General features: G+C 43.4%; 1 protein-coding gene across 2 annotated transcripts in view; it reads left to right on the top strand.

The window, feature by feature from the left end:
- The window catches only part of GTF3C3 (general transcription factor IIIC subunit 3), a 310,738-nt gene extending 289,033 nt beyond the window's left edge, over positions 1 to 21,705 (top strand). For both annotated transcript variants that reach the window (XM_086955414.1, XM_086955413.1), the window contains exon 18: positions 21,353 to 21,705. In XM_086955414.1, the coding sequence (XP_086811540.1) occupies positions 21,353 to 21,475 (123 nt within the window). In that variant the 3' untranslated portion in view covers positions 21,476 to 21,705. The remainder of the gene's footprint in view (positions 1 to 21,352) is intronic.
- The last annotated feature ends 5,440 nt before the right edge of the window (positions 21,706 to 27,145 follow it).

The following is a 27,145-nucleotide window of genomic DNA, read 5'->3' as shown; positions in this document are numbered from 1 at the left end:
ACTTCTGTACTAAGTGAGTCTTGGTTCTTATCATTCCGACCAGTCTGAATTGAGTGTGTTTTGCCTATTCTCCGCTGCCTGTTCTGCGGACAAGAATGTGTGTTGCTTCTTTGTCTAACGCTTCCATCGGTTGCGCTCTGGACATGGATGTATTGCTGACCCTTTAAAGGCCCACGTAGTACAGTGTCCTCAGCGTATTCCCATGTCGATGTCAACATTTTTGGAGCCACCCCAGGATGCTTCTGCCCCTGTTGGATTGGATACCAGTTCTACTACAGGCACACAGGCTTTGGATGTTTAAAATGCTTTGCCAGCATCGGCTGTGGGAACTGATGATCATCTTTGCTCGATTGACCTAATCTGTGAGGTGCTACAAGGACCGTCATCTGCAAAGGCAAGCAGCAGTGATATTGCATCTCCCACACAGGATACATAAACAATTGGCTCTCCCTGTGCTGGGAACATTTCAGCCTCTTTTCCTAAACAATCAAAATTGGTATTTTAAAACAAAATTTTTTGTTTCTCACTCTTACTGAGCACTGCGGCTTTCACACATACTCAGTTGCTCAAACTATATATGAACATATTTTAAAGTACTTGAGTGTTTTACCATATGTAAGTTTTTGAGATCTTTTTTATAAATATGACTGTTAGACATTTTTTATTATTACAAATATTTAACTATGTTTTTATGATTGATTATAGAGACATTCGCTTTTTGTAGTACATATCGTCCGTTTGGATGAGGAGTGGTTGTTATGATTCCCAATGTACCCCAATATAGGCCAGGGTAGTCTCATAACATTTCACCTACATTTACCCTGCCATAACAGTTTTTGGTGCTGACCTTTTACCTAGGTAGGTGCTGCATAAATGTTGTGTGATTTTCCCCGAAAACTAACCTAATTTATTATGCATGAGGATTCTCAAAATCACAGCAGGCCTACCATCTTCTGCATTATAATTGTGTATAAGGTTCATCACTATCGTCATCCTCAGCTAACATGACACATCAAGGTAGAACCAGTGAAGGTACCTTTTTGGTATTTAAGCTCCTTATCTTTGCTGAGGCAGGCAGAGGAGAAAGACTTCCATGCTGACACACTGATGCGAGATGCTGGGGTCCCTTCACGCAGACACTACATCACGCAGTGGTCTCACTTTCTTGCAGGGTATATATATCGAGACAAAGATCAGGTCCTTCGCTCTCCCACATCAGGTAATGGGGTAGGCTCTATCCTAAGGGGATTCTTTGCTACACACCTACATACATGCTATGTACCCTTGGGTGCATCTAGTTATGGTTTTCATCTTAGGAGTACACATTATTACTGATATGTATTGATATGCTTTCATATATTCATTGTTTTAGCACAATGGTAGAATTCTACCATCTATTTACTCTGTTGGTGCTACTACCATTATGCATCTGTTTCTGTCTGATGGTTGTTATAGCACATGTATTTTTTACTAGAATGACGCTGGTTCAATAAATTCTTATTGAAAACGTCCCCCCTTCCCCGTTTATTATCTCTCTCAGACAAAGTAAGCACAAGTGACTGAGCAAAAAGTGTAGTACTGTTTTCACAATCCCTGAGGGTTCACAGTTGTCATGTTCGATAGAGGCCCGAAACATTTTTCTTCTTGGTAAGTGGAGTTCATAGTGGCACTGTGAGCTTGCTGGTATACAGGCGAACATATCCGGTAGGGGTGTCTGGAATAGGTCTGGACACCAGTCCCACAGTTTATGTTGTCTAAACGCACAGATCCTATATAGATTTGTTGGAACTACGCGACATATGTTGTGTAGTTGCTTCAAATCTATATAGGATCTGCACAGATCCTATATAGATTTGTGGGAACTACAGGTTCTCATGTATATGAGGGTTAGTCCTCATCTGGAGCAGACCTTGAATGCCCTAGATAGTCTGAATATGAAATAGACAAAGAAGGTCAATATTTATTAGTAAATGATAAATTAGATAGCCTTAACATAACATATGTATTTGTAAAGCGCACGTTCACTCAAGGGTATCTTGGCTCTGAATAACAGATGTTTATTGTTACCCAACTCAATGGCACTCTTTTTAGGCAAAAGGACAGTAGAAACAGGGAATGCCCCTTTCCCACACCAGTTCCCAACTTACATGCCAGACCGGAACAACTCATGGGAACTAGGGATATCAGCATAGCTATAACACACACTGAAAATCTGGAGTCTACACTCGCTGACCATAACCAGTGCTTAGTTTGAGCCACCTGCACTTTTTTTCTACACCACATATTTACCAAGAGCAATAGAGGGAAAACACAAATTGGAAGCACAGAGAAAGACTGAAAACTGTCCTAAAGGGGCAGGAACCTGCAAGAGTAAGATAAAGGGGCAATGAGTGTCTGGTAGTGGATTAAAGAAGCATGAGGTTGTTTAAGACTACCAACCTTGGTCTTCGACGTGCCAGATGTTTAAATACACAGGCCGCTGGCTTCTGAGCAGAGCTTCCGGCGGTACTCCTTCGTTTACAAATTAAGCATTGACATAACCCATAGGTTGAAAGGAGGGTTACATATATCACTGATCCCAACATGGAGTCTGCAAGGCCCTATGCTAGAGGATAGAGCACTCTGAGAATCTCTGGGAGAGGTAATCTGTAATTACTTAATGGAAAATCAAGGCACAACATCAAATATATCGGGTAAGGGGGGAGCATTTAAAAGGGTACGTAACTGGGAGCTGGAGTGCTGAAAACACTAGAAAATGAGCCAGTTAAATTAGATAAGGCCCTTTATGAGTTGGAGCAGCAGGCCGTAATTGACCTCAATTACAGTCAGACACTCCAAGAAGAGTGAGAGCTACCATGCTATCATTGTAAAAAAAAATAAGAAGCCTAAGTTACAATGGATACCTAGCCCTAGCACTTTTTGAGGGGGGAAACTCAGGCTAATTACTAACATAGATAGTCAGACTTGAATTGAAGGGCTCCCTCACAACTAAAAAAAAAAGAGAAGGGCAGGTGGTGTACACACAATCTGACATTAGCAACACCTTTCTAGAATATTAAACAGGGAGGGATAAGGCACAGGAAGTCGAAATTAAAGCTTATTTAGACAGCATGAATTTAAAAAAAGCACAGCTCACTCCAAACAAATTTTAGGCAGCTTAATAATTGTGGTGTTGATCAAAGAAGCCTTGAAAGAAATAGCCCATGAGAAGACCCTGGAACAGCTGGAGTCCTGGCTGAGTTCTAGTAAACAAAAGCGGATATAATAGCACCCCACTTAACTAAGATATATGGAACTGTAGAAATAATGGTAGACCCCTTAAAACTACTTGATATTGTCCCTGCCCAAACCCCTTACAAATCATTTAGACAGAGCCTCTTTAGTATGCTATTCATTCTAATCCTAGATTGTAACATTTTGAACAAAGTTATAGCAAGGGCCCTCTACCCTTTCCTTATAGATCTCAAATACCATGACCAAAACTGCATATTCCCACTCGAAAAACCTCTGTAAATATCAGGAGATCAATTAGAATTGTTTAGGAAATGCCAGATTAATACCGATGAGGGGTTGCAGTAGAGGGCTGTGGATCTCGAAAAAGAGTTTCATTCATTGAGTTTGAAATTGATAGTCGCTCTAAGACTTATAGGTTAGGGTGACATGTAGATTAAATGGATAACACTACTATAAACTGATCCAGTGGACAGAGTGAGGACAGTCAGGCTGATTGCAAGGCCTTGTTAAATCTATCACTACACTAGAAAGTGGTGCCCACTTTCGCCCATGCTCTTTCCTTTGGCCATAGAGCCATTTTCTGATGGCTCTATGGCCATTACAACCGAGAGCGGCCCCAGGAGAATATGAGACGCATATCATAACGCAGATAATATGATACTGGATCTGAAAGATGGAACTATAGGGTAGGCCCAGTGGTGCAATACTTGAAAGATTTTGGCAGGTTATCGGCCTCAAAGTGAATTGCTCTAAAATGTATGCATATCCTGCAGATTGATTCTGTGATGTCTATAGAACCACTTCAATGACAGACCTGGAATACTAAATGAGAGAAGCAAAAATGTAGATATCTTGGAGTGAGAACATACCACCAGAAAGAAGGCTTAACGGCTGAGAACTTTGGGACAGCCCTAAGAGAACTTAAACAGATATCGACTTCTGTAGGATCCTCAGATTGGTGAGTATGGGCCCTATAGTTCTGTCCAAAATGGTATTATCACCGAGACATTTATATTATTTCTCTAATATACTGATCAGGGGGCCACCAAATTTGTTTAGAGAATTACAAGCAATTATATGAGACTTTATATTAGGAAAAACAGACATAGGACTAACTCAAAGATCCTCAAAATACTTATTCACAAAGGGGGACTGGGAGATCCATGCTTTGAGATGTATTATCTAGCAGTACAGATCTAGTGGATGGCGAGATGGCTAGATGCAGAGCGTAGCACAGGTTCCTGCAGCCGAGGAGGGCCCCCGGCCCTTCAATGGGGGCCCCATTTAGCCAGAGAACAAAAAATATATTTGAGATATGGGGAATCTCTGGGGCTAGTCACCACAATATGCTGGGGCATCATTTTGTATTACACCACTGGCTGGATGTGTTGATGGGTATATTCGGATAGGAATTTAAGTAGGGACACTCATAGCGTTAGTGTGAATTAAAAGTGAGAAGGTGAGCAAATTGCCAAGATTAGTAAGAGTTGCACTGAGATGTTAGGCATCATTTCCAGGGGTCCAGGACTCGGGTGGCACCACATGACATGGCAGACTCACAGCTTGCAGAGCCCAGGTGCAGATTCAGGTAGCTCAAGTCTTTGATACCCCTGAGACTTGAGAACAGGAGGCACGCAATCAAGCCCTTCGAGTCACTCTGGATTCAAGTGATGCAGGTCCAGTCCTTCTCACCCAGGCATGAGAACATCAAGTAACAGGGCAGCTCAGCAAGGCAGAGTCCAACAAATCAGCAGTCCAGCAGGGTGACCGTCCTTTCACCAGCAAGCAGTTCTTTTTCCTGGCAGAGTAGTCGTAGGTCCAGAAGTGTACCGATTTGGTTGTGCCACAGGTCCACTACTTATACCCAGTGGTGCCTTTAAAGTGGGGGAGGCTTCAAAGAAAATTTTGAAGTGCACAGAGGTTCTCCCTTTTGGACCTGGCTCCAGACACACTACCGGTGGGCAATCAAACCTTTGTGTGGGGACAGGAGACAGCCCTTTCAGGTGTGTTAGCTGCTCCATCCCATCTTGCTCAGGATGTTCCATCTACAGGCAGAGGCCCACTCAGGCTCACCAAATTTGTTTGAGGCTGACTAGGGGGAATGCAGGAAGCCAGCTGTCACTCACCCCAGATGCGTATTCCAGAGCAGGCAGAAGGCACCAAATGGCAACTTTCTAAAAGTAGCATTTGCTAAACTGAAATATAAAACCAACTTCAACATTGGTTATGATTTTAAATTGTGAGTTCAGTGACACCAAACTTGAAACGTCCATTTCATCACAATTGAGAATTACACTTAAAAGATGTAATAAGGTAATCCCAGTGTTGTCCTATGGGAGAAATAGGCCTTGAAGTAGTGAAAAAGTAAATTGGGATATTTTTCTCTACCAGGACATGTAAAATGTAAAAGTACATATCCTGCCTATAAAATACATGGCACCCTGCCCTGTGGCTAGACAGGGCCTACTTTAGGGGTGACTTACATGTATAAAAATGGAAGGTTTAGGTTTGGCACACCAAGAGGGTTTCCTTGCCAGGTTGAGGTGGCAGTTTAAAACTGCACATTGAAGCTCTGCAATGGCAGGCCTGAGACCATGGTTAGAGGGCTACCTAAGTGGGTGCTTCAGCCCTCTTATAGCGTTTAATTTACAGGCTCTGGGCACATGTTGTGCACTTCACTAGTGACTTAAAAAAGGAATTAAATATGCCCTTTGAGTTTAAGCCACTTCTAACATGTTGAGAGAGCACAAAGCAGTGTTAAAGTGTGTCCTAAAATCAATAAAAATTAGTTCAGAAGAATGGAAGGGGGCAGTCATAAGGATGGGTAAAGACCACCCCACAGCTGTCGGGTCTAACACACACAAACATGATGCATTACAACTTTTGTTTATGATGGTGAATGGCGGGAAGTAAGTGACATGGTTTTGAATAAGTATGCACAGCGGGGGTCCCGCACAGTACTTCCACCTTTGTCACCCAGAAAGAGTTGGGCCTTAAATATGTCATAGATATTATTGCTTTAAGGTTCCTGTTACGAAGGGGTTCTGTGTGGTAAGATCGACCCATCTCTGAATCGTTTGATAATTAGGGACTGTCTATTCTTAGATAATGTGAAAGAAATTCCCTGGTTGGGCTACGTTAAGCGTAACCTCATCAGCTTGGGTCGGCCTGACCTAGTTTACACCCGTGATAAAATCATTAAAGCCGATTATGAATTGTTAAGACGCGCTTTTAATAATTGTCTAGAGGCCTCCAGGGAATATGCTGAAATGATGAAACCTGCTGCCCATGCTCACTGTATGATAAAAACAGTACGCTCCACAGAATGTTATCTTTCATTAGTAACCATTGTTTATCATTGGTAGCTGCTAATCAGATTTAGATTCATATCTTTTTATCACATTAGTTTTCCCAAGGTATGGTCTATCCTGGGCTCATTGGGGCCTTGTCTGTGAATATGTGTCTGCACAAACTCTTGAATTCGTTGTCTTGTTCTGTCCCCACTTATCCCTTTTAGAAATCGTTTTTTATTGCCCCTTTTGAAAAATCGAAATGATACACAAGTAAGAGCCGCCATGTTAGCACACTGACTAAGTGAAACCGGTATTAAAGGCAAAGCATCCTTCCTGTAGGAGAGGTCCTTTCAAGTCAAGGAGGATAACTTCCTGTCGGACAGGGAACCGTTAAAGCGCAGAGTACCACTGGGCTTGTAACTAAGCCCCACGCTGTTTAATGTTTACATGCAGCCGTTGGCTGATGTAGTACTGGAACATGGTCATATGCCGACGACACCCAGTTAGTGGTATCATTGGATTCCAGGACCAACGGGGAGTCAGGTCAGCTGGCCCCTTGTCTGGAACAAGTAGTTAAATGGATGACAGGGAGCTGTCTGAAAGTGAACCGACAGTATGTCCTTGATAATGTAGGGATTCCTAGACCCCTAGTAATCTGGCCCGGCTGACTGGATTCTGCACCAGCCCCCACTACGGCCATCAAGTACCTTTTGTTTTGGTTGGACCATGAGCTGACCCTGGAGACCTAAGCACGGAAGGTGGCAGGCACGTGCTTTGGGCTACTAAGAATGCTGCGCAAGATCCTAATGCTTATCCCTGCACAGCTAAGGAAAATGGTCATACATTCCTTGGTCACCTCACGACTGGATTACAGGAATTCACTTTTCTTGGCACGCCCAAATATGTGATCAGGAAGTGAAAGGTAGTTCAGAACGCTGCGGTCAAACTCCTGTATCAAATCCCAATGAAAGAATCTGTTCCGGCTCACCGCAGAAACTTACACTGGCTTCCGATTGAAGCCATAATCAGGTTCAAAGCACTTTGCCTAACCCACAAAGCTATAAATAACAAAGGGCCCAGCAAGATTAGGGAGCTGGTGTGCCGACATCTTCCCAACAGATGTTTGAGGTCAGGCTCTGAGCACCTGTTAAAAACCACCTCAATAAAAAGGGCCAGATGGGGTGGGAGAGCTTTTTCCCACGTGGCCCCCAAGCTGTTGAACTCACTCCCATGACAGTTGAGATTCATATCCGCACAGGCAACATTTAGAAAAAAAATGGAAAACATGGTTGTTCACCGAGGTCAGGTAAGTGCCTGTTCTTGCGCTGTCAATTTCATCCGTTCACCGCTTAGCCCTAGGAAGCCTTGGGGTAGCCACGCGCTCTATAAATCCTCTTAACATGAACATGTTGCACTTGATACTGTTAAAGGATAATGAATCACTTTTCCTATGCATTACCAGGGTCAGGGTTCTTGTCCATCTAAAAAAAAAAAACGAGTTAACCGTAGGTGCGGTATATCTTGGTTCTCCACAAGATTATGGTTATGTGAAATGCATCATCATTGGGTTTTAGTTATACTTTCCTACACCTGGAGGAGGACCAACTGCTGTCGACAGTAGTGATTAGGGAAAGTGAGTTGTGGAGTGCAGTGAATTTAAAATTTGCTACATCTGACGACCCAGAGTTTATTTGTTGTAGATGGGGCAAGGTTTAAAATTTTGTGATGGTGCGGTGCTAGAAGAGTTACTGTCCTATCGCAGCTGTGGTTTAAGAGGTCGACATGTTTCAGCCCTTCTTCGTCCAATAAGGTCTGTGGGCTTTCATCAGTAGCAAGGAATGCCCGTTGAGTATAGGATTGCATGCAGGAGCAAGTGGTGCACTTACCCTTCTTTTTAAGTGAACATATTTTGACACTTTTGGGTTGCAGATGTTACAGAGTCTACAACTGGAGAAGAGCATAAAGACAAATAATGGTACAAAACAGTCTGATTTGGCTATCATGTGTGCATTTACTTGTCATAGGAGATGCTTTGTATTCGATTTGAACTTATCAACTTGTACTGGGAAGTCTGATGCATAAGGGCTCTATCTGCTGTAGCCGTAGTTATGTGCTCGATTGTGTTGCTGTATCTTGAGAGGTTGTCGAGCATGAGCATGTACGTGTGGCCCGATTGGCGGATGGACATCGTGTATTAGAGTTAGATGGTGTGGCCCGGTATCATATTAATATACGTTAGCCCTCATGTATTTGGCTGTGCTTTTTGATGCGGTTAATCGACAGCATCCATATTCCGAAATGGGGCTGTTTAAATGATTAGTCAAATCCCTGGTTAATGGGTTGACATTCAGTACAAATTGCATATGTGCCTGCATAATGTGTGTGTTTATAAATGGAGGCCTGGGTAAAATGAGCGTGGCTTAATCAGTTACACTCTTATTGCGTCTAGCATCCGTGATTGCGCGCTTTTAATAGCTTGACACCGAGTGCTTGGTTAGCAGTTTAAACAAGCATTTGCAATGCAATAGGTCTCGCATTAGGAAAGTTTGAGCTATTGGTATTGCAAATGGCACATTTTTTATTTATGTGTTGGTTTTGAAAATAGCGAAATTAATAGCATTGTCATTTACAATGCTAATAGTTATAACTTTCGCAAATGTGACACCTATAGCATTTATAATGCAATATGAGTTGTATTTACCTGACTTAGATGTATTGATATTACAAATAACAATGGCTTTTATTTATTTTTTAATAATTAAATAAAAAAGTTATTGTAATTTATAATGGCAATAGCTTAAACTTTTGTAAATAACTTTTGTAAAGATTATGTTCAATGTATTTTATTGTGACGAAAATCCAAGAAAGCTTCGCGTATTTCCCCCCTTAGCCTTTAACGTTTACATCTTCAGTTTTTTATTAGTTTAAGGTGTTAACTCTTAATACCCCACCCCTCTCTAAACATTATTCTTATTCATTGCTCAGATTGCATGACTCATGACCAGGCTTAGCAAACCTGCTCATTCCCGTCCTGAGCAATTAAAAGAAGGCGGTGTGCTATTCTACAAACCCAGGAGGAGAAATGTCAGTTGAACGTTTCTCAAGCCGCTTTAAAACGATGATCATTTCAGCGCACATTTCTTCACCGGCATCAGCACGAGCTGCAGAACGAAGGTTGTCAAATCCTGGCTGTGTTTCTTTGTCTCTCTTTCTATTGTGTCTATCACTGCTTTTTTTATTCGGTACCTACATACTCCTATTCCAAGACGTTCGCTGACTGAACATCTCAAAACATGCGCAAATTGATTATACGAAAATACATAGACTGTTCAATTATTTTAATTCACGTAATTGCATTACTGAATACCGCTTACAGCGTCCTAACATGAGTAGCGATCAATTCCGTAAATCCCCATACAAGCACCCTGCCAAATACATATCCAAATGTCATTTATATTAATATAGCGCCTCGCATCCCTACACAAACCATGGAACCCTTTAACCTTGCAGAAGTTTGGAATTGGGTGTTCCCTTGCACTGAAAGCGCTTCCTCTCGCCTAAGCCCCTGAGACTTTTGCAAACCCCTTTCACCTGGAGTACCTGAGACATAATGGATGTTTAGCTGCCGACAGGTTCAGTGAAGCCTCCAGTGATGCGATACGAATGAAGTCAAGCAGCTGCCGAAGAAAGAAAAATCTATACTCTAAAATTAATTTACTCGCCAATAGTCTCACGGGCATATTTGCTCTGTGTCCGCGGCGGCTGGGACACGCTAGTAGCCAGAAGGAGGCGTGCTCGCGACAGGCTGGGGAGCGCGCGCACAGGTTCCAGACAGCGACGGAGGCCTGGCGCGCACCGCCTCCCTGTGCCGTGGGTCTCGTCCCCTTTTCCTCTTCCCAGTGTGCGCACCGCGGGGGCCTGTTTCCTACGCTGGGGGCCTGCAACCGCCGCTTCCTGCGATGTTGGCGGAGGCTGGCGGGGATGCGCCCCCAGTCTGGGGGAAGCTGCCGGTTTTGCAGCCACTCTCGGTCCTTCCCCTGAAGCCGGGCCCGCCTTCCCACCACTGCCTCCTCCACCCGGAGCCTCCGGAGCTGCAGAGGAGCCTGACTCTAGACGGGCCGGAGTACGAGGAGGAAGAGGTGGTGATTCCGCTGACCGCTCCGGCGCCTAACTAGTAAGTACCGACATTCGGGGGGATGGCAGATCTCCCGATGCATGGGGTGGAGATGTGTGTCTGTGTGTGTGTGCAGGGGGGAATAGGGGGCTGCGGCGTGTTCATGCGTGCGTGTCTGTATGTGTGTGTGTGGTGGGGGGGGCGCAGCGTGTGTGCCTGTGTGGTGTGTGTGCAGCTGTGTGGGGGCTGGCTGTGTGCGCACGGGAATATGAGGCACGAGATGGGCACGGCGCTGTGCGCGCCCACGAGGTCAAATCTGCGCTCGTGCCCCTCTCGTGTCTACATTCCCAGATACGGGCAACAATAGGTCTCGAGCAGATGCTGCTCGACCTAAAAAAGCAATGCCTAATTATTTTGCCTTTACAATATGGGGATTTTGTCTCCTTTGAGGGACTGGCGACTTGACTTGCTGTTGGGGAGAGAGAAGTTTCTTATCTTCAGTATATGCTGGCATGTTAACAGCCAAGTCCATTCTGGCCGCACGTCATGGCATACCTTTTTGTGCCTCAGGAACAACTTGTTCTGGCACCGTCTGCCGTGCCCCGGTGAAGGGCGCCGGCAGTGGAACTTGTTTTATGGTTATTTGTTTTTTTTTAGTGGGCATAGTCGAAAGACTTACTTATGGACATAAGGAAGGTTGTATTTTTTGTATGTCCAATAAAAAGATAACAGCTTTTCATCTTCTAATGTTGACCTACACAATGATTAAATCCCTTTGTGAATTGTTTGAATTACAGTGAGCATCATGGGAAGATTCGCATCTGTTGTGGAAAGAGGGGGATATTCATCCGTAATACATATAAATCACAATTGGGTTAATTCTATTTTCTTAAACTGCCAGATGTAATAACTGGTGCGGTAGTGTTGCCCTATGTTGACCATCGCAAAGATTAATTCCCTCTGTGTTAAGACTTTTTTGGGGTGAATTATCACGATGGACATTGTGGAAAGACTTGTGTCTGTTCTGGAAAGAGGGGGATATTCATCCGTCATATGTGGAATTTACAAAGGGGCTACTTCTTTTTTTTGTTTTACCAGATGTTATACTTGGTGAGGTGGTGATTCCTTTTCATGTGAACTTTTGTGGTTTGCGCTTGCATATTCGGATGTTACTGTCCCAATGACATGTCAAAGTTATGTTCGCGTGCTGAGACGGACTTTGTTTCTTAGGGTGGGGTTGTGGTGTCACGTTACTGGTCTAGTTCATCGTGCTAAGGATAGCCATGGTATATTGTAATTCAGTCCTTCTTTATAAGGTTTTAGACGATGCACCCTTCTTTGCTCTTTTTCAAAGAGGATGCGTTCGGCATTCTCATTTTTGTTCTTGAGGGTCTCTATAATTATGTAGCTCAGTAACCCTAACAGATTCCGGGTAGGGTCGGGGGGAATAGAGCCACGGGGCGAGCGAGTTCAGCTAGCCTCCAACCTAACATGAAAACACAACAGAAGCTGCTCCACGTACAGTGACTGAAACCTAGAAAATGCTAAGTTAAAGTGGGTGATGGCATCTCACAAAAAGCGAAGGACTGTCCTCACACCCCTCCAGGTGTCATGCTTCATCATCGGCAGTCCTTGCTCTCCGAAAACTCTGTTTGGTGGAGAGCGGGCCTACACCTGGAGACAGGGAGGCACTTCTAAAACTAAGTGGGGGCCCATAAAGTGAGTGAGTTTAAAAATCAGTATAATCGCCAGAATTAATTTATTCTGACGAGGGGATTATATGATATTAAAAATATAAGACCGGTGAGCGAGAGAAACCTATTGCTCCATCACCGTAGTGGTTAATATTGTCGACATGTTTCTGCCTATGTGGTCCAAGGGGTCCGCGGCATTCATCAGGACAGAAAAAGGGCTCCTATCTTACCACAAAAGTTGGTAGGATGACACCACTGCATAGGATGACCTATGTCATACTCTACCTAAATAATTTTCATGCAACCCTTTTTAGGATACCTACGTTCCCCATGGGAGGAGAGTGAGGGAGAGACCCCTGTAGTCACACTTTCTTCAAGGTGCATCTCTCGCCGTATCCTAAATGTGTCTGCTCTCCATCCACAAGGTATAATTACCCAACTGATGTTATCAATGGAGTGTTTAAGGTTGATGTACATGGTGTTCATTGTGGTTGTTGTCTTGTTGCACTTGATGTTGCTCCGATGCTTACAGATTCTCGGTTTTACTTTTCTGCATGTCATACCTATATATTTAAGGTTGCATGGACAGTTAATCATGTAAATTGCGTGTGTTGTATTGCAATGTGTATGGGTTCTTAGAGTCCATTTCAAATCGTCGTTTAGTTGTAGGATCTTTTTTGTTTTGTTAACTTTGTAAACTGAGCAGGATCCAAAGGGGTAGTGCCCATTTATTGGCGTCCGGTTCCAGATATTGGTTATAGATTTGTTGATTGTGAGGCTGTGGTCTTGTGTGTATGAGGAGGTCATGAATATTTCTGGTTCGTTTATTGGCGAATCATGGTTTGGGCCATTTTATTTCTTCTGATGTCAGGATACTCGAGTTTTTGTTGACAATTTTCTTGACTGTATTTGAAGCTGTATTGTATGTTGTAATACAAGTGATTATGTTGTCATTTGTTTATTCACTGTGGTTTCGAGGAGATTGTCTATGTGCTAGTTCCTGGCTCTCTTTTGGCATTTCTGTATGATCTTCTGTGGATAGTCCCTTGCTTGTAATTTATGGCTCGGTCTAGTGCTTGTGCTTTGTAGTCCTTGTTGCAGTTGCGTCAGAACATCAGAAATTGGCTGCATGGTAAATTTTCTCTGAGGGAATGGGGTGAAAACTGTTGAAGGAAAGCCTGCTATTCTTAGCTGTGGGTTTATAGACGGTCTTGGTGTTGATCTCCTTGTTCTCGATGTAAATTGTGATGTCCAATCTTTGTCAGGCATATAGGTGAACTTAAGGACTTAATCCCTGGTGTTAAGCCAACTATGGAAATCGGACAGGCTTTCTGGAGTGTCATCCCAGATCATTTTGATATCGTCTATACAGTTTTTCCAGAAGAGAATCTTCATTTTGTAAGGGTTGGTGTCCGTTAAGATGTTTTTGTTCTCCAAATCGCTTACATAGAGTCCTGCAATACTTGGGGCAAAAGTGCTTCCCATAGTGTGGTGCTTCTCAGAACAATGGGAGCACCACACTCCGAGACACTTTGTCTTAGAATGTTGCCGGCTAGCACTCACAGAGAACTACTTTGAATATAATTGCACCATGTTTTTACAGACCCATGGAACATCTATGGAAAGCACTTTTGCCCCAAGTATTGCAGGACTCTATGTAAGCGATTTCGAGAACAAAAACATCTTAACTGACACCAAGATGCCAAACATGCAGGCTGGCTCATCACACTGGCAAGATTAAGTGTGCTGATATGTAAATAATTTCAAATGAATGGTCAATCACAGATATTGCCTACTGCATGATTGAAGACGGGAGGATTGCCTCTGGGCTGCTTAGTGGAGGATTTCAACCGTCATTTTGCAGTCGCGTCTCCAGTACAATCCTCTGTGGAGGGCTGTTATATGCCCCTTTGTTTGGTGGGGCAGATCTGTTTTGTCCATTTACACATGAGTGCTCACACTGTGCATTGGATGAAGTGCCAGGCACATAAATTTTTCCAGTTAACATAGCAGGGCTTTTAATGCTCATCTGTCCACAAAATAGAACCGGCAGACTGGTCCTTCAATAGAAGGTGATCCTTAAAATGGTTTCCAGCATCAGTCTTCTCCATGGAGGCCAGAGTTTTCTGTTAGTTTATTTTTTATTTCTTAAAGATGAATGCATCCGAGTGGCAATCATTCTTTTCAAATGTTACCAGCAACATGGTTTTTGGTGTACAATTATATAAGGTTCAGTGATCAAAATCCCACCTTTTTTTCTTTAAAGAGGTTTAATCTTAAAAGCCAAAGTATTTTGTAACAAATGCTGTTAGTAATGCCTTGGATTGGTTATCTGTAAACCGTGATAACACATGATTTGCTAGGCGTATCAAGGGCTTAGTATAAAAATCTTTACATGCAATGGACAGTGTAACATACTCGCAACACGCTGAAAGTACAAACATGGCCAGTGACCACTTATTCAGATCTCATCTTTAAAATGCAAGTCTCCATCCAGATGAATATGATTGTAGCGATTATACAAGTACCACTGAGTCAGCCCAACAATGACCAAGCAAGTGATACGCGATTTCTCAGGTCCACTTCAAACATTATTCACCCAGGATGTCTCTGACCCTTGATTGGTTGTATCTTGCCCTCAATTTTGATCATATGGAAGTCTCGGCAATGATGTTGAACATCCTTTGATTCTGGGCAAAACACTTAATCTCCCTGTGCCTAACAAAAATAAATGTGTCCTCATGTAACGCAACTGATGCTATGTAAAGCGCTCTGATACCCATATCGGGTCAAGTTTGCGCTATATAAAACTCTGTAAAATAAACAAAATAAAAAATGGCCATGATAGAAACAGTGACTGCCTTGATCAGCAGTGACAACTTTTGCTGGACCCAGTCAACACTTGACTACAGCGTTCTTCATATCACATGTAAATATTCTTACCATAACAACATTCAACATCTGAAATTAATATTTTTCCCCACCTTATCTGCAGGAAAGTGGATTCATTCCATGGTTTCACTTTAAATGGGCTGCTGGTAGGGCTGCATTATAGTTGTGTATTTCCCACATCTTTGCAGAAGACATCCTTGTTTGCCTTCCTATTTAGACAACGTTGCTTAAAATATATAATTCTTCACAGTTTAAATTAAGATAATCTGCCCAATGCCACAAGTTAGTCGCCCCTGTGGAAGATGAGGGGCGGGCAGGGGTCAGTGGGTTCTCCGGGGTTGATGCTTTATATAGTCTTTGTGGTGTTGTCTGTAGTGACAGGGGTCCAGGTGAACAGGGTCAATTGGGTGGCATTGCTGGTGAAGGGTGTAGGATCGGTGCTGTAGTCCTGGTTGTCCAAGTTGTCGTAAAGTGTCTTGATCTTGTGGTGGAAGTAGGAGCTGAGGTTATTGCAAAGGTCTTGGGAGGAAGGGACTTCTGTAGTTTTGCTGTGGGGTCGGGTGTATTCTTGTATGATAGTGAAGAGTTCCTTGGAGTTGGTGGTGTGCCGTGGTGGTGGCCCTGTAGGCAGAGTGTGCTTCTAGGGTTTTGTTGTTTCTCCCTGCTTTCATCAGTCGTTGGCATGAGTGCTTGGTTCTTGGAGGTTTTTTGGTGAACTATGTGGCTTTTGTGTTGTGTTGTCTGCCGGAGTACTGGAGGGGGCGAGAGTGTTGGCGATCCATTGGTGTAGGTCGTTGGCTCCTATGTTGGCGTCTGTCGTGGTAGGTGGAGGAGTGTGGCTGAGGGCAGAGGTGAGGTGTTCTTCAGTGATCTTTCTCCAGTTTCTGCGTGGGCGGTGTGGTGTGGGCTTGTGTGCGGTGGGTTTCGAGAAGGAGTAATGGAGGTCCGCCAAGAGAGGTTTCATGGTGTGACTGAAGCGGATGTTGTTTCCTCCAGCGAAGATGAGGTCGAGAGTGTGTACTGCCGTGTGGGTGGGTGCAGAGACTAGTTGCTTCAATCAAATGATGGCGAGATTCTCAAGGAGAGCGGTGGTAATGGGGTCACTGAGGTTGTCTAGCTGAAAGTTCAGGTCTCCGAGCAGAGCGTAGTCCGTGGAGGTGAGGGCGTGGGGAGCGATAAAGTCTGCGATGGTGTTGGTGAGTGGGGTCCGGACCGTCTTTAGGCGAGTGTTCCGCGGATTGTCATTCTGGGGATGGGCTGAATCTAGAAGTGGGTTTGTTCAATGAGGGCGAGGCATCGTCCAAGTTGGTGGTTGTCAGTCAGAAGGATTTGTGAGCGACGGTGAGGCCTTCTCCAGGGCGGTTGGGGCAGTCTTTTCCTCAGGAACTTGTATCCGTGGGGGATGGCAGTTGCGATGTCGGGAGCTGAGCTGGCGTTGGTCCAGGTCTTAGTGAGAAAGGTGACGTTGGGCGAGTGTGTGTTGACTTTTACTGAGTGTCTATGCAGGGACCGCACGTAGAGTAGGATTCAGCTCAGGGGTTTGTGTGCGCTGGCGTCCAGTGGGTTGGTGGTGGCTGTCTGGGTCTGGAGGTGGGTGAAGGTGCAGCAGCAGTGTCGGCAGGAGAACGGGCTTTGAAAGTTGCTCGCCATCAAGAGCTGGTAGTTGTTGTTGCGTCCAGGGTTGAGTGCGTGGAGGATGCTGGGGTGGTAGCGGTGGTGGGTCGGGGAACCAGGGTCCCTGACGCTGGTCACGGTTGGGTTGAGGACGGGCGCAGATGGGCTATGCCTTTGGCATGCCAGCAATGCGGCCGCTGCACACTGCCGCCATTAAGTAGGTGTCGAGGGAAGGAGAGCAGCTGGGAGGCAGGAGCGGGAACACGCTGGGGGTCTTACGTAGCACAGAACACAATCTTGTCTCCTGAATCTCCGGAATGGCAAGCAAGGAAATAGTTTAACAAATTAAAGATCCTGCATTACATGTAAATGGGGAAACCAAACCATAACCCTAATACGTGGGTAAAGTGTAATATGCAACAACATTGGTCAAATTGGAGAGACCAACAGAAAGGACAAGATTAAATAATTAACTTGTCCTAATTTCATTTGTCTGCACCAACCTCCTCAGTTCTTGAAGTAGGGGGTTAGCGATTACTTATATCAATAAGGAAGAAAGTATACAATAATACCAATACCTGTCACACACAGAAGTGAATACATGAGTGTTTTATATATGTAACTTAACAGTGTAATTACATTACTTACATATGGTAGCTCCAGATAGAAAGATGAGAGCGAAGGTGCTCAAAGAGAGTGCCGTGTTAGAAGTCTGTCTCTTACATTTATTTGTACATCATAAATGCGATCTCATTGTATAGGAGTAATAGTTTCAATCATAGTTGCCCCTTTTCTGGAAGATTAATCCAATACAGGCTTTGTGAAATGTTGACGTTTTGACCTGACAAACAGGAGAGGAGCCAGTTAGAGCCTCAACCACAGGTCTTCATCAGGACTTAGTGATAGATTAGAAGGGAGCAACCTGGAGTGTAAAGTCCTCTGGTGATGTAATTGCAACATTATTCAGAAGACAAGGGTCAACTGGCTCCTCGTTTAAAGGGGGTCTTGAACACCCTTGGAGGGGGACTTATTTATGTAGATATGCGTAGTTCACACGTTCACACAGAGTAGGGAATTCCATGATGCAGAGTCTTAGGTGATGCATTCAGTAAGAATGAACGCTTTGAGTAGACATTAAATAAGTGGAGACTTTGCATACCTACATAATTAAGTCCCCCTCCAAGGGTGTTCAAAACCCCCTTTAAATAAGGAGCCTTAAAAATAAAAGCATCTGCTCTGAACTTCGGAGTGTCTATTAGATGGGAACCACAGCCAAGAACTAGGCAGGGTAACCAGCTGTTGCTGATTCTCTTTGCACTACCAATATAGCCTCCGGGAAAAAGACGGAGACAATAGCATAGTGGATGGCGCATTTTTTCCAGAAAAGATGCGCCATGCGGTGTAACTTTATGCAGATGAATTATTGTTATATCTAAGAAATCCTACTACAGAGACAGGTAATTTACAACATCCAATTAACAATATGGTATATTGTCAGGCCTCATTGTGATGCAGAACTTTATGGCTGCAGTGATTTCATTTTTTAAGAGATGTGCACTCTCTGAAGAGGTAAGTCTTTGGATTCTTTCTGAATTGCAGTAGGATTGTGGCAGTTCTGATGGTGATGGGTTACTCTTCCAGATCCTGGGCATGTGAGTTGGACAGGATCTCTCACAGTTTCTGTTTTCGGCAGTTGTTGGGCAGTGTTGTGTTCCCTAGTGTGGTGATATCCTGGCTTATAGTATGACAGTGAAGTCTTGTCTTCTAGCATTCTTCTGGCTATTGGTGGTGATTGTATTTCAGGTGAAGTATGCAAGGCTACAATTTTTGGTGGTTTGTGTGATGCATCTGTTCTTGAGGGACCCAGTGTTACATTACTATGGTTTTGCGTGTTGCAGTAAAATTTCTTCAGACCTTTGACACATGCTACAGTGTTGTTGGGTGACTTTCAGTGTGGCCAACGTGGTGCCGGGCAAACCTCGAAGCAGATTATAAACTCCTTCCAGGTGTGAGAAGACTAAGACTTGGACGTTTGTTCTGAAACCAGTTTTTATGGTACAAAGGTTTCATTTACTTCAGTCGGGAGACCTGGCACTCCTTGTCTTTGTTTTCTAGGTGATGGGTTATCTGAAGGAAAGATAGTGTTTAAAAAGATAATTTATTTGCATTGAATGTTAGCTGGATTGAAACGAGAGAGTGAAGCTTAACATTTTGGTTGTTGTTACTTTAGAAAGGAGTATGAATTCAGTCTTTGTTAGGTATATTTTTAGCTAGGGATTGACTATCCAGTTCTTAATGAGACTGAGGAAGGTGTAGTGCCCTTGAATGTCATGAAAAGAGATTTTCCAAGACCAGTTGTCCGTCATCGGTGTACTGTTAGAACCTGAGCCCCTTGTCGGTAAGTATGTATTAAAGAGGTACTGTGCTCCGGTTGAATATGATGGTGAACTAGATGGCTCGTTGGGGTATGCTGCAGGAAATGGGGAGTATATTGAACCTGGAGAATACCATGTGTAAGAATTGGTACTGGATGGCAAGAACCACTGCATATCCAAAGCAAAGATGACTACATGTGTTTGCAGTGTGTGGATCAGTGCATAATAGTCAACTGTGCTAATATTAAGGGAAGTAATTATTAAAAGAAGTTGTACATTTCGAAAAAGCTGTATTGAAATAAATGCAGAGAATTGAATGTCACATGATATAAAAGCGTTCAATTACGGATGGGCACGATTTTGACTCCGAATCAACGTACTTCAAACTTCGGCTTCTTATCAGAATCTCCCCTTCCCCAACATAGACCGATCACTCGAGCACCGCTTTAAGTTGCTGTCTGTTAGTGAAAGAGTATTTTTAACATGACGCTGAACATCCTGTGATTCTGGGCAAAACACTTAATCTCCCGGTGCCTAACAAAAATGAATGTGTCGTCATGTAACGCAACTGATGCTATGTAAAGCGCTCTGATACCCATACAGGGTCAGGTTCGCGCTATATAAAACTCTGTAACATAAAAAATATTGGTACTGCTCATTCCTATTTGCATTATTGGCATAGTAGACCTAACAAAAATATTTGCAACTCTTTATCTGACTATTATGGAGCTAACTGTACATAGGCTAATTGTAACTTTATGCACTGATAAAACTTAGAATGTAGTGCATATCTCCCAGCTTCTCATAGTATGAGTGCAAGATTTGTCTACAGAAATTCGAACTTTCAACTTATGAATTGTTCTTCGCGGACCGCATAAATAAAAAAACATAAGCCATACATTATACCTATAGTGCAAATCTCGAATATAGAATCGGGTTTGTGGAATTTTCGGATCATAAATTCAAATTTAGGTTGTTTTTTCCATAGTCACAAGTATGATATTAGAAGTTGGTGCCAAATGAAGGAACTGTAGGGGGCAAGTGAGAATGTGTTAAACTCCCACGACGTTCAACCGTTGTGCATTTTCACAAACCATCCTAATGGTGTTTGAAACCAGATTTCTGTAGGTAGTAAATTAGTTCAACAAGTGCGAACAGTGGGTTCACATGAAACCCCAATACATTTAGACTTTCATGGTGCAAAGAGTTTCTTGACATGTGAAAAACAAAATGGTAGAAATAAAAAAAAATGGCAAATACCTGTTAGCGTTACATGTAGACCTGTGAATTTTCTGCACTAAATGTTTGTAGGTACGTGTAAATGTAGAGGAATTGTAATAGTGGCATACTTTACTGTGACATACCCCATTGTATTCTCTGAATCCCGAAAAATGGTTACATCTAGAAAAAGTGTGTGTGGAACGTAATAATGTCCATCTTTTCTGATAGCACGCGTCTTCAGCATATACTACTAGCCTGTATAGTAGTTTTCGCCACCTGCAATATTAAACGTCATTGCACATGATCCTGAGTCCTACTTCAGAGGATTGCCCTCAGACAGGTTCAGGCTTCACAAACACACAAACCTACATGCAAGCATACACTTCTTTGTGCTAAGAGCTTTCAAGCCACATAAGGTGCAAGCATTGTTCCACACTTAGGTGTGACAACTGTCACAATTGTGCACCTGAAATTGGAAGCAACCGTTTGTTATTGTTCAGCGTTGCGCATGCGCTGTAACATATTTCACACAATTGATATCTGTAGTTACCCCAAAGTCCTCACACTAGAATTTTGAGACCTATACAAGTTTGCTCGTGTTTGGTATACACAATTATGGAAGTGACTGTTATAAACCTTGCGACCCAGAGCTCAATCACGCTGAACAGCATTTAGTTGCTGTGCACACAGCATTGTTGGTGCAAGAAGGTAGAAGTTGTTACCACCAGAATGTTTTGTTTGTGCCTTTTCATAATCTCTGTAATTGCTACTGATAAACGAGAAGAAAATGACAGTAACATCCTGTTACTTTGTTTTCGCTTAGATGTAGGACATATTGAGTTCTGAATGGAGCGTCATTCTCTTTATTTGCATATTTCTGATGCACACAGCAGTAACTTCTATTTATTCTTTCAGGGCATTGACGAAGACCAAGTAGACTTGCGGAGAGAAATTGCCTACAACTTGGCACTGATCTATCAGACCAGCGGAAACACTACAATGGCTCGTAGAATGCTGTACATGCACTGCACTGTATAAAACTATGTGGACAGAATTTGGACATTGTACAGTGCCAGAAATGTAACTTCATCAGTGGCACAGTTCCACGGATGATTAAAATACCTTTGCAGACCTACAAAGCAGAGACGATTTGAAGCTTGGCAATCAGCACTTCAGCAGCTACAAATGTATCTTGGTTTTTCATTAAAATACCCTGTCTGGTTGTTCTGGCATACCAGCGGCATTCAAATAAACCAGTTTTATGTGTGGCAGATTCCCAAAGCTTGATATCGAGAAACTTGGTTTGGTTTTCCTTGATTGCTGTGTGCGCTCAGCTGTATTGTAGAAATACCTTATTTGACTCTCTTAGAAGTAGGTGAAGGCTTGTCTTTGGCACACAGTAATATTCAGTGCCATTGACTGAGGGAGGGGGTGTTATAGGCGAAGAACATTTCCCTATTTTGGTCGTAGAAAAGGAAAACCTGATTGCCATACATTTTGCCAACTTTTCCTTCCATTTCTTTTTCCCTCTCAATCCCACAGCTGATCAACTAGTTGACTACACTGTGATTAATTTGAATGTCTCGGATGGAAATCTAAAGATTCAGTAGTTGTGTAATTTGTAATACGTATAATATATATATGAATATATGAAGTTTCCTCATAAATGCTGGTTCCATCCACCACATGGAGCCGGTGCGAGTAACGGGTGTCATACCTGTTTGCAATGCGAAGAAAAAATGCACCCTCCCGTTCAGCGAACAAAGATACTTACACTCCAGGAAGGTGCTTGGTTCCCTGGACCATAGGATGGATATAAATATATAGATATATATATTCCACAACTCCGGTTCTTCTATCCACGGAACCGTCATTCAACAGAGCGCACTCAAGAGCCATAGATGTTGCCCAACTTTAAAATTTGTATTTAATGTTTTCTGCAGAAAGTTAACAAACGCATTTCGGCGTTGCCGCCTTCGTCAGTGTTAACAAACCAAAGTAAATTCAGTGTTTAAATGAAGATGTGCTATACAAAATTCATATCGCTTAGGAGGTCATATATGAAGTGCAATATAACAAGTGAAGAAATGTATATATGTATTTTATGTGATTTTGAGGAAAACATGTGCAGCACTTAAACGTAGTTATAGAAATGCGTGTTTAATAATGCCATGTTTTCCGAGCTCTTCATTTCGAATAAGGCCGCCACACTAATGAACTGTTTATTTTCGTTTCATTTAATTGAAAATCAGTAAGTAACTTTCTATGTCGATGAATTTGGTATAGCACATCTTTATTTAAACACTGAATTTACTTTGGCTTGTTAACACCGACGAAGGCGGCAACGCCGAAGCGCGTTTGTTAACTTTCTGCAGAAAACGATGCATTACATTTAATTTTTAAACTTGGGCAACATCTATGGCTCTGGAGGGCGCTCTGTTGAAGGACGGTTCCGTGGATAGAAGAACCGGAGTTGTGGAATTGATAGCGCACCCCACTGTGCGCTGGGCGCGCACCCGCGGCATGGAGGTGCAACGGCTGGTGGACAAGTGTTTTCGAATATATATATATATATATATATATGCATATACATGCATCCAAATCGCCGCTTTTAACTACCTCTCCTGAGCAAGAAGATGAAAAGTTGACCCAGGTATCAGTGCCAATCAAATATGCTTTATTTCTCGACCAGCCAGTCTCCTTTGATTGCCTCTACACCATTTCCTTCCACTGCATCGCTGGTAATCCAAATATGCACCAAAGGAAGACAGCAGCGCAGGTTCCTAATCATCGTCTTTATTTCTTCCTCTGGTGCAAACAAAGAGACCATCGTGCTTCACCCTTAGCCTTCAACAGGGCTATATATATGTGTGAGTATGTATACACGTTAAGTTGGTTGATCCAGCATTATTCACATCACAGTGTTTTAGTTTGTGTGTAAATACCCTGTTTAAAATTGTAAATATCTGCACTTTGTAATGACTAGATGAATACTTGTAAAAGCACATGCCAGAATTGTGGGTCCTTTGTAAATATTTAATGAAATTGTAGTCCTTTCAGAGATTCTGATGTATAAAAGTCTTGGTGCCTTTATTGATGAATGACACATTTTTCTGCCAGGAAAGACCTTTATAAATGTATTGATGATCTATCATGAAATTTTTGTCATTACGACGTGCCCCTTGATTTGCTGGCACAAATGCAATGTTGGCAACCAGGTAAGCTCATGTTAGTCCTACAAAATGTTGTCTGTGCTGTATAAAAATGTATTTTTGAAATAAACCTTTATTTATTTTGATATGTGTTGTGATATATTTAAGAGCGCTGTAATTTTGCTGTAGGACATGAATGAATGAATGTTGCATTTTCCAAGGCTGTATCAAGGAGTCCCAGGTCGAATAGCATGTAACCTTTAAAATTGTAAATATCTGCACTTTGTAATGACTAGATGAATACTTGTAAAAGCACATGCCAGAATTGTGGGTCCTTTGTAAATATTTAATGAAATTATAGTCCTTTCAGAGATTCTGATGTATAAAAGTCTCGGTGCCTTTATTGATGAATGACACATTTTTCTGCCAGGAAAGACCTTTATAAATGTATTGATGATCTATCATGAAATTTTTGTCATTAAGACGTGCCCCTTGATTTGCTGGCACAAATGCAATGTTGGCAACCAGGTAAGCTCATGTTAGTCCTACAAAATGTTGTCTGTGTTGTATAAAAATGTATTTTTGAAATAAACCTTTATTTATTTTGATATGTGTTGTGATATATTTAAGAGCGCTGTAATTTTGCTGTAGGACATGAAAGAATGAATGTTGCATTTGCCAAGGCTGTATCAAGGAGTCCCAGGTCGAATAGCATGCAACCTTTTATACTAACCAACGTTTCTGTAGAAGTGTTGCCACCAGCTGCATCTTTAAGTCATAAGTCAAATGCTTTTTTATAGCGCACAAATCACCGCAAGGTCTCCGAGCGCTTTGCAGTAAAGAACAACAACCATGACATGAGCTAGTGCTGCAAGGTAGCAGTTATTTCGGAAAGAGCCAGGTTTTTAGGTCCTTTCGAAACAGCTGTTGGTTGGTAATTGACAGAAGATGGGGGGGGGAGTTTATTCCAAAGAAATGCAGCCATATAGAAAAAGGACCAGCATCCATTCGCGCCATCCGTGCCCGTGGCTGTACTAGAAGAGATTTTGAGCTTGATCTTAATGATCCGGTGGGACGATACCAGACTAGTTTTTTTGCAAGATAAGCTGGCCCAGTGCTGTAAAGGAGTTTGTGAGTCAAACTAAGAATTGCTTAAGACTTGGCAAAGCAGCTGATCTAGGGGGATGGCCCAGCAATAGTCTTGCCGCAACATTCTGCAGTGTTTGTAATTTAGAAAGAAAAAACTCATTGATTGATGTAAAAAAGGTGTTGCCGTAGTCCAAACGGCTTATGATTAGACCTTGCACGAGTGGTTTTCTGGTTTCCAGGGGTAGCCATTTGAAGATTTTGAGGAACTTGAGCATGATCCCATAGCAGATGCCGGATACTTGGTTGATTTGGGTTTTCATGGAGAGCGAACAATCCATCATAATTCCCAGGTTACGAACCACCTCCTTGGGTGCGGGGCAGGGTCCTAATTCTTGGGACCACCAGTCCTGTGACCATACTTCGAGAGCCTTACCCAACAAAATGATTTCTGTTTTGCTATAGTTCAGTTGAAGCTTGTTGTCTTACATCCATCTGCTGATGTCAAGCATACACTTTTTGAATCTAATACATGTTTCATGGAAATCAGCCTTACAGGTGATAAGCACCTGCGTATCGTCCGCATACGATACTGTTGTAAAGCCATGTGCTTTTATTGTATTGGCTAACGGAGTGAGGTAGATATTGAATAACATGGGGGTTAGAATTGACCCCTGAGGGATTCCAACCTTAAGGGGCAGACTACTGGATGCAAGGGTATCGACCTTTATGGAGGTGAAGCGGTCCGTCAAATAGTTTTCAAACCAGGATAGGGCCTTACCTCTGACACCTATCTCCCACAGCCGATGTTTCAAAATGCTATGGGAGATGGTGTCAAAGGTGGCCGATAAATCCAATAGGACCAGAATGGCGGAATCGCTTTATCAAGAGTGAGTCTAATATTGTCCACAATCTCCATTACAGCTGTCTCAGTGCCATGGGCAGCTCGGAACCCCGACTGAGAGGGGTCCATGAGCTCATGAGTTTCAATATAGGTAGATGTTCTAACACCTTTCCAAAATAGTGCAATAATGAGATAGGTCTACAGTTAATAGGTAGAGTAGGGTCACTAGATTGCTTTTTTAAAATAGGTTTGACCAGGGCATGCTTCCAACTTCTGGGTATGAGAGCTAGCTCAAGGGAGGTGTTAAAGATGCTGGTAAGAGAGGTCGCCAATAGCGACAGTATCTCCGTGCCATTACAGTGGGACAAAAGGTCAGTGGGAGAGCCGAATTTGATTTTCCCAAGGCCTTCCAGAGCTTCAGAGGGAGTAATGGGAACAAATTCAGTAAGATATGGCGTATCCAAGACTACATTGCTCGCAGGTATTCGCAAGGGATCGTCATCAGTTAGTGGAGATGAGTCTTGGCTGATGTCAGGAAAAGCAGCGTAGATCAACTTGATTTTGTTGTCAAAATAGGAAGATCTTTCAAACTGATGTAGAGGTCACTACTGTTTCATACCAGTCATTATTTTAAAGGGTTCTACTCTGGATGTTCCAACAGTATGAGTCAAAGTGAGGAGAAATTTTTCTCGAAATGTGCAAGGGTGATCAGAAAAAATAGCATTTTGATCAACTCTAACATGTGTCCTATTAATTAGCCGAACATACAAGCAAGGTGACCTATGATCTACGAATATGAGGTGGAATGACCAGTGAGCAAGGGATGCTTAGCCGTGAAAAAGGCATGATGTCAGTTGAGTTAGACATTCTGACTTATTCGACAGACACTATGAGCAGAATTGCATGATAAAAACAAGCAATGGTGAGGGCGAGGCCGAAGGCGTTGAGATGGCAGTCGCACTCTAAGAATGCTCTGGACTCCTCCGTCATCCGCCTTGGATCCCACGGACATCGGCGCCCATCCGCAATCCTACCTGACCGTATCCTGTTTCCCAACTGGCTGTGCTCCTCCTGTGGTGTTCTGGAGCTGGTTAAAGGCGTCTACGGCCTCCTGAGTGCAGCGGCCTGCTGCGGCCGGCTGCTGCCTACCTGTCCTTGCGGCTGCGGCCCCTTTGTCGGCGGGGCTGAGGCTCCCTCTGAGCAGTGACGCCGGTGCGTGAGGGGTGGGCTGCTCCCGCAGCTCTGGTTCGGCGCGCGGCGTGCGCTCCAGGGGCCGGCTGACTCTGATGCATTTTGCAGCCTCTGTCATGTGATCGGCCAGCACGTCGGCTGGCGCGGGAGGCAAAGGTGGTGGCGCGACAGAGGCCTGTGCAATACGAGGCCGGCCGGGCCTCCAGCAGCGGGAACTACTGCAGACAGTGTGGTGAGTGGGGGGGCCCAGCTGTCAATTCGGGCAGCAGTGCGGGTGCGGGAGGCTCCCCCCTCCCGCCTCTTGCTTTGCCCTCACTTGCTCGGTGCCTTTGACTTGACGACTGGTGCCAGAATAGAGGGCCTGGGGCGGCGGAGATGGCATTCCAGACCCACACAGAGGAAGCGGCTACTGGGTCAGGCCTCCTGCCGCCTAAT

Source organism: Lissotriton vulgaris, chromosome 2_1, assembly GCF_964263255.1.
Source record: "Lissotriton vulgaris chromosome 2_1, aLisVul1.2, whole genome shotgun sequence".
Taxonomy (NCBI): domain Eukaryota; kingdom Metazoa; phylum Chordata; class Amphibia; order Caudata; family Salamandridae; genus Lissotriton; species Lissotriton vulgaris.
Note: the sequence above shows the minus strand (reverse complement) of the source record. Positions and strands in the feature narration are given on the sequence as shown.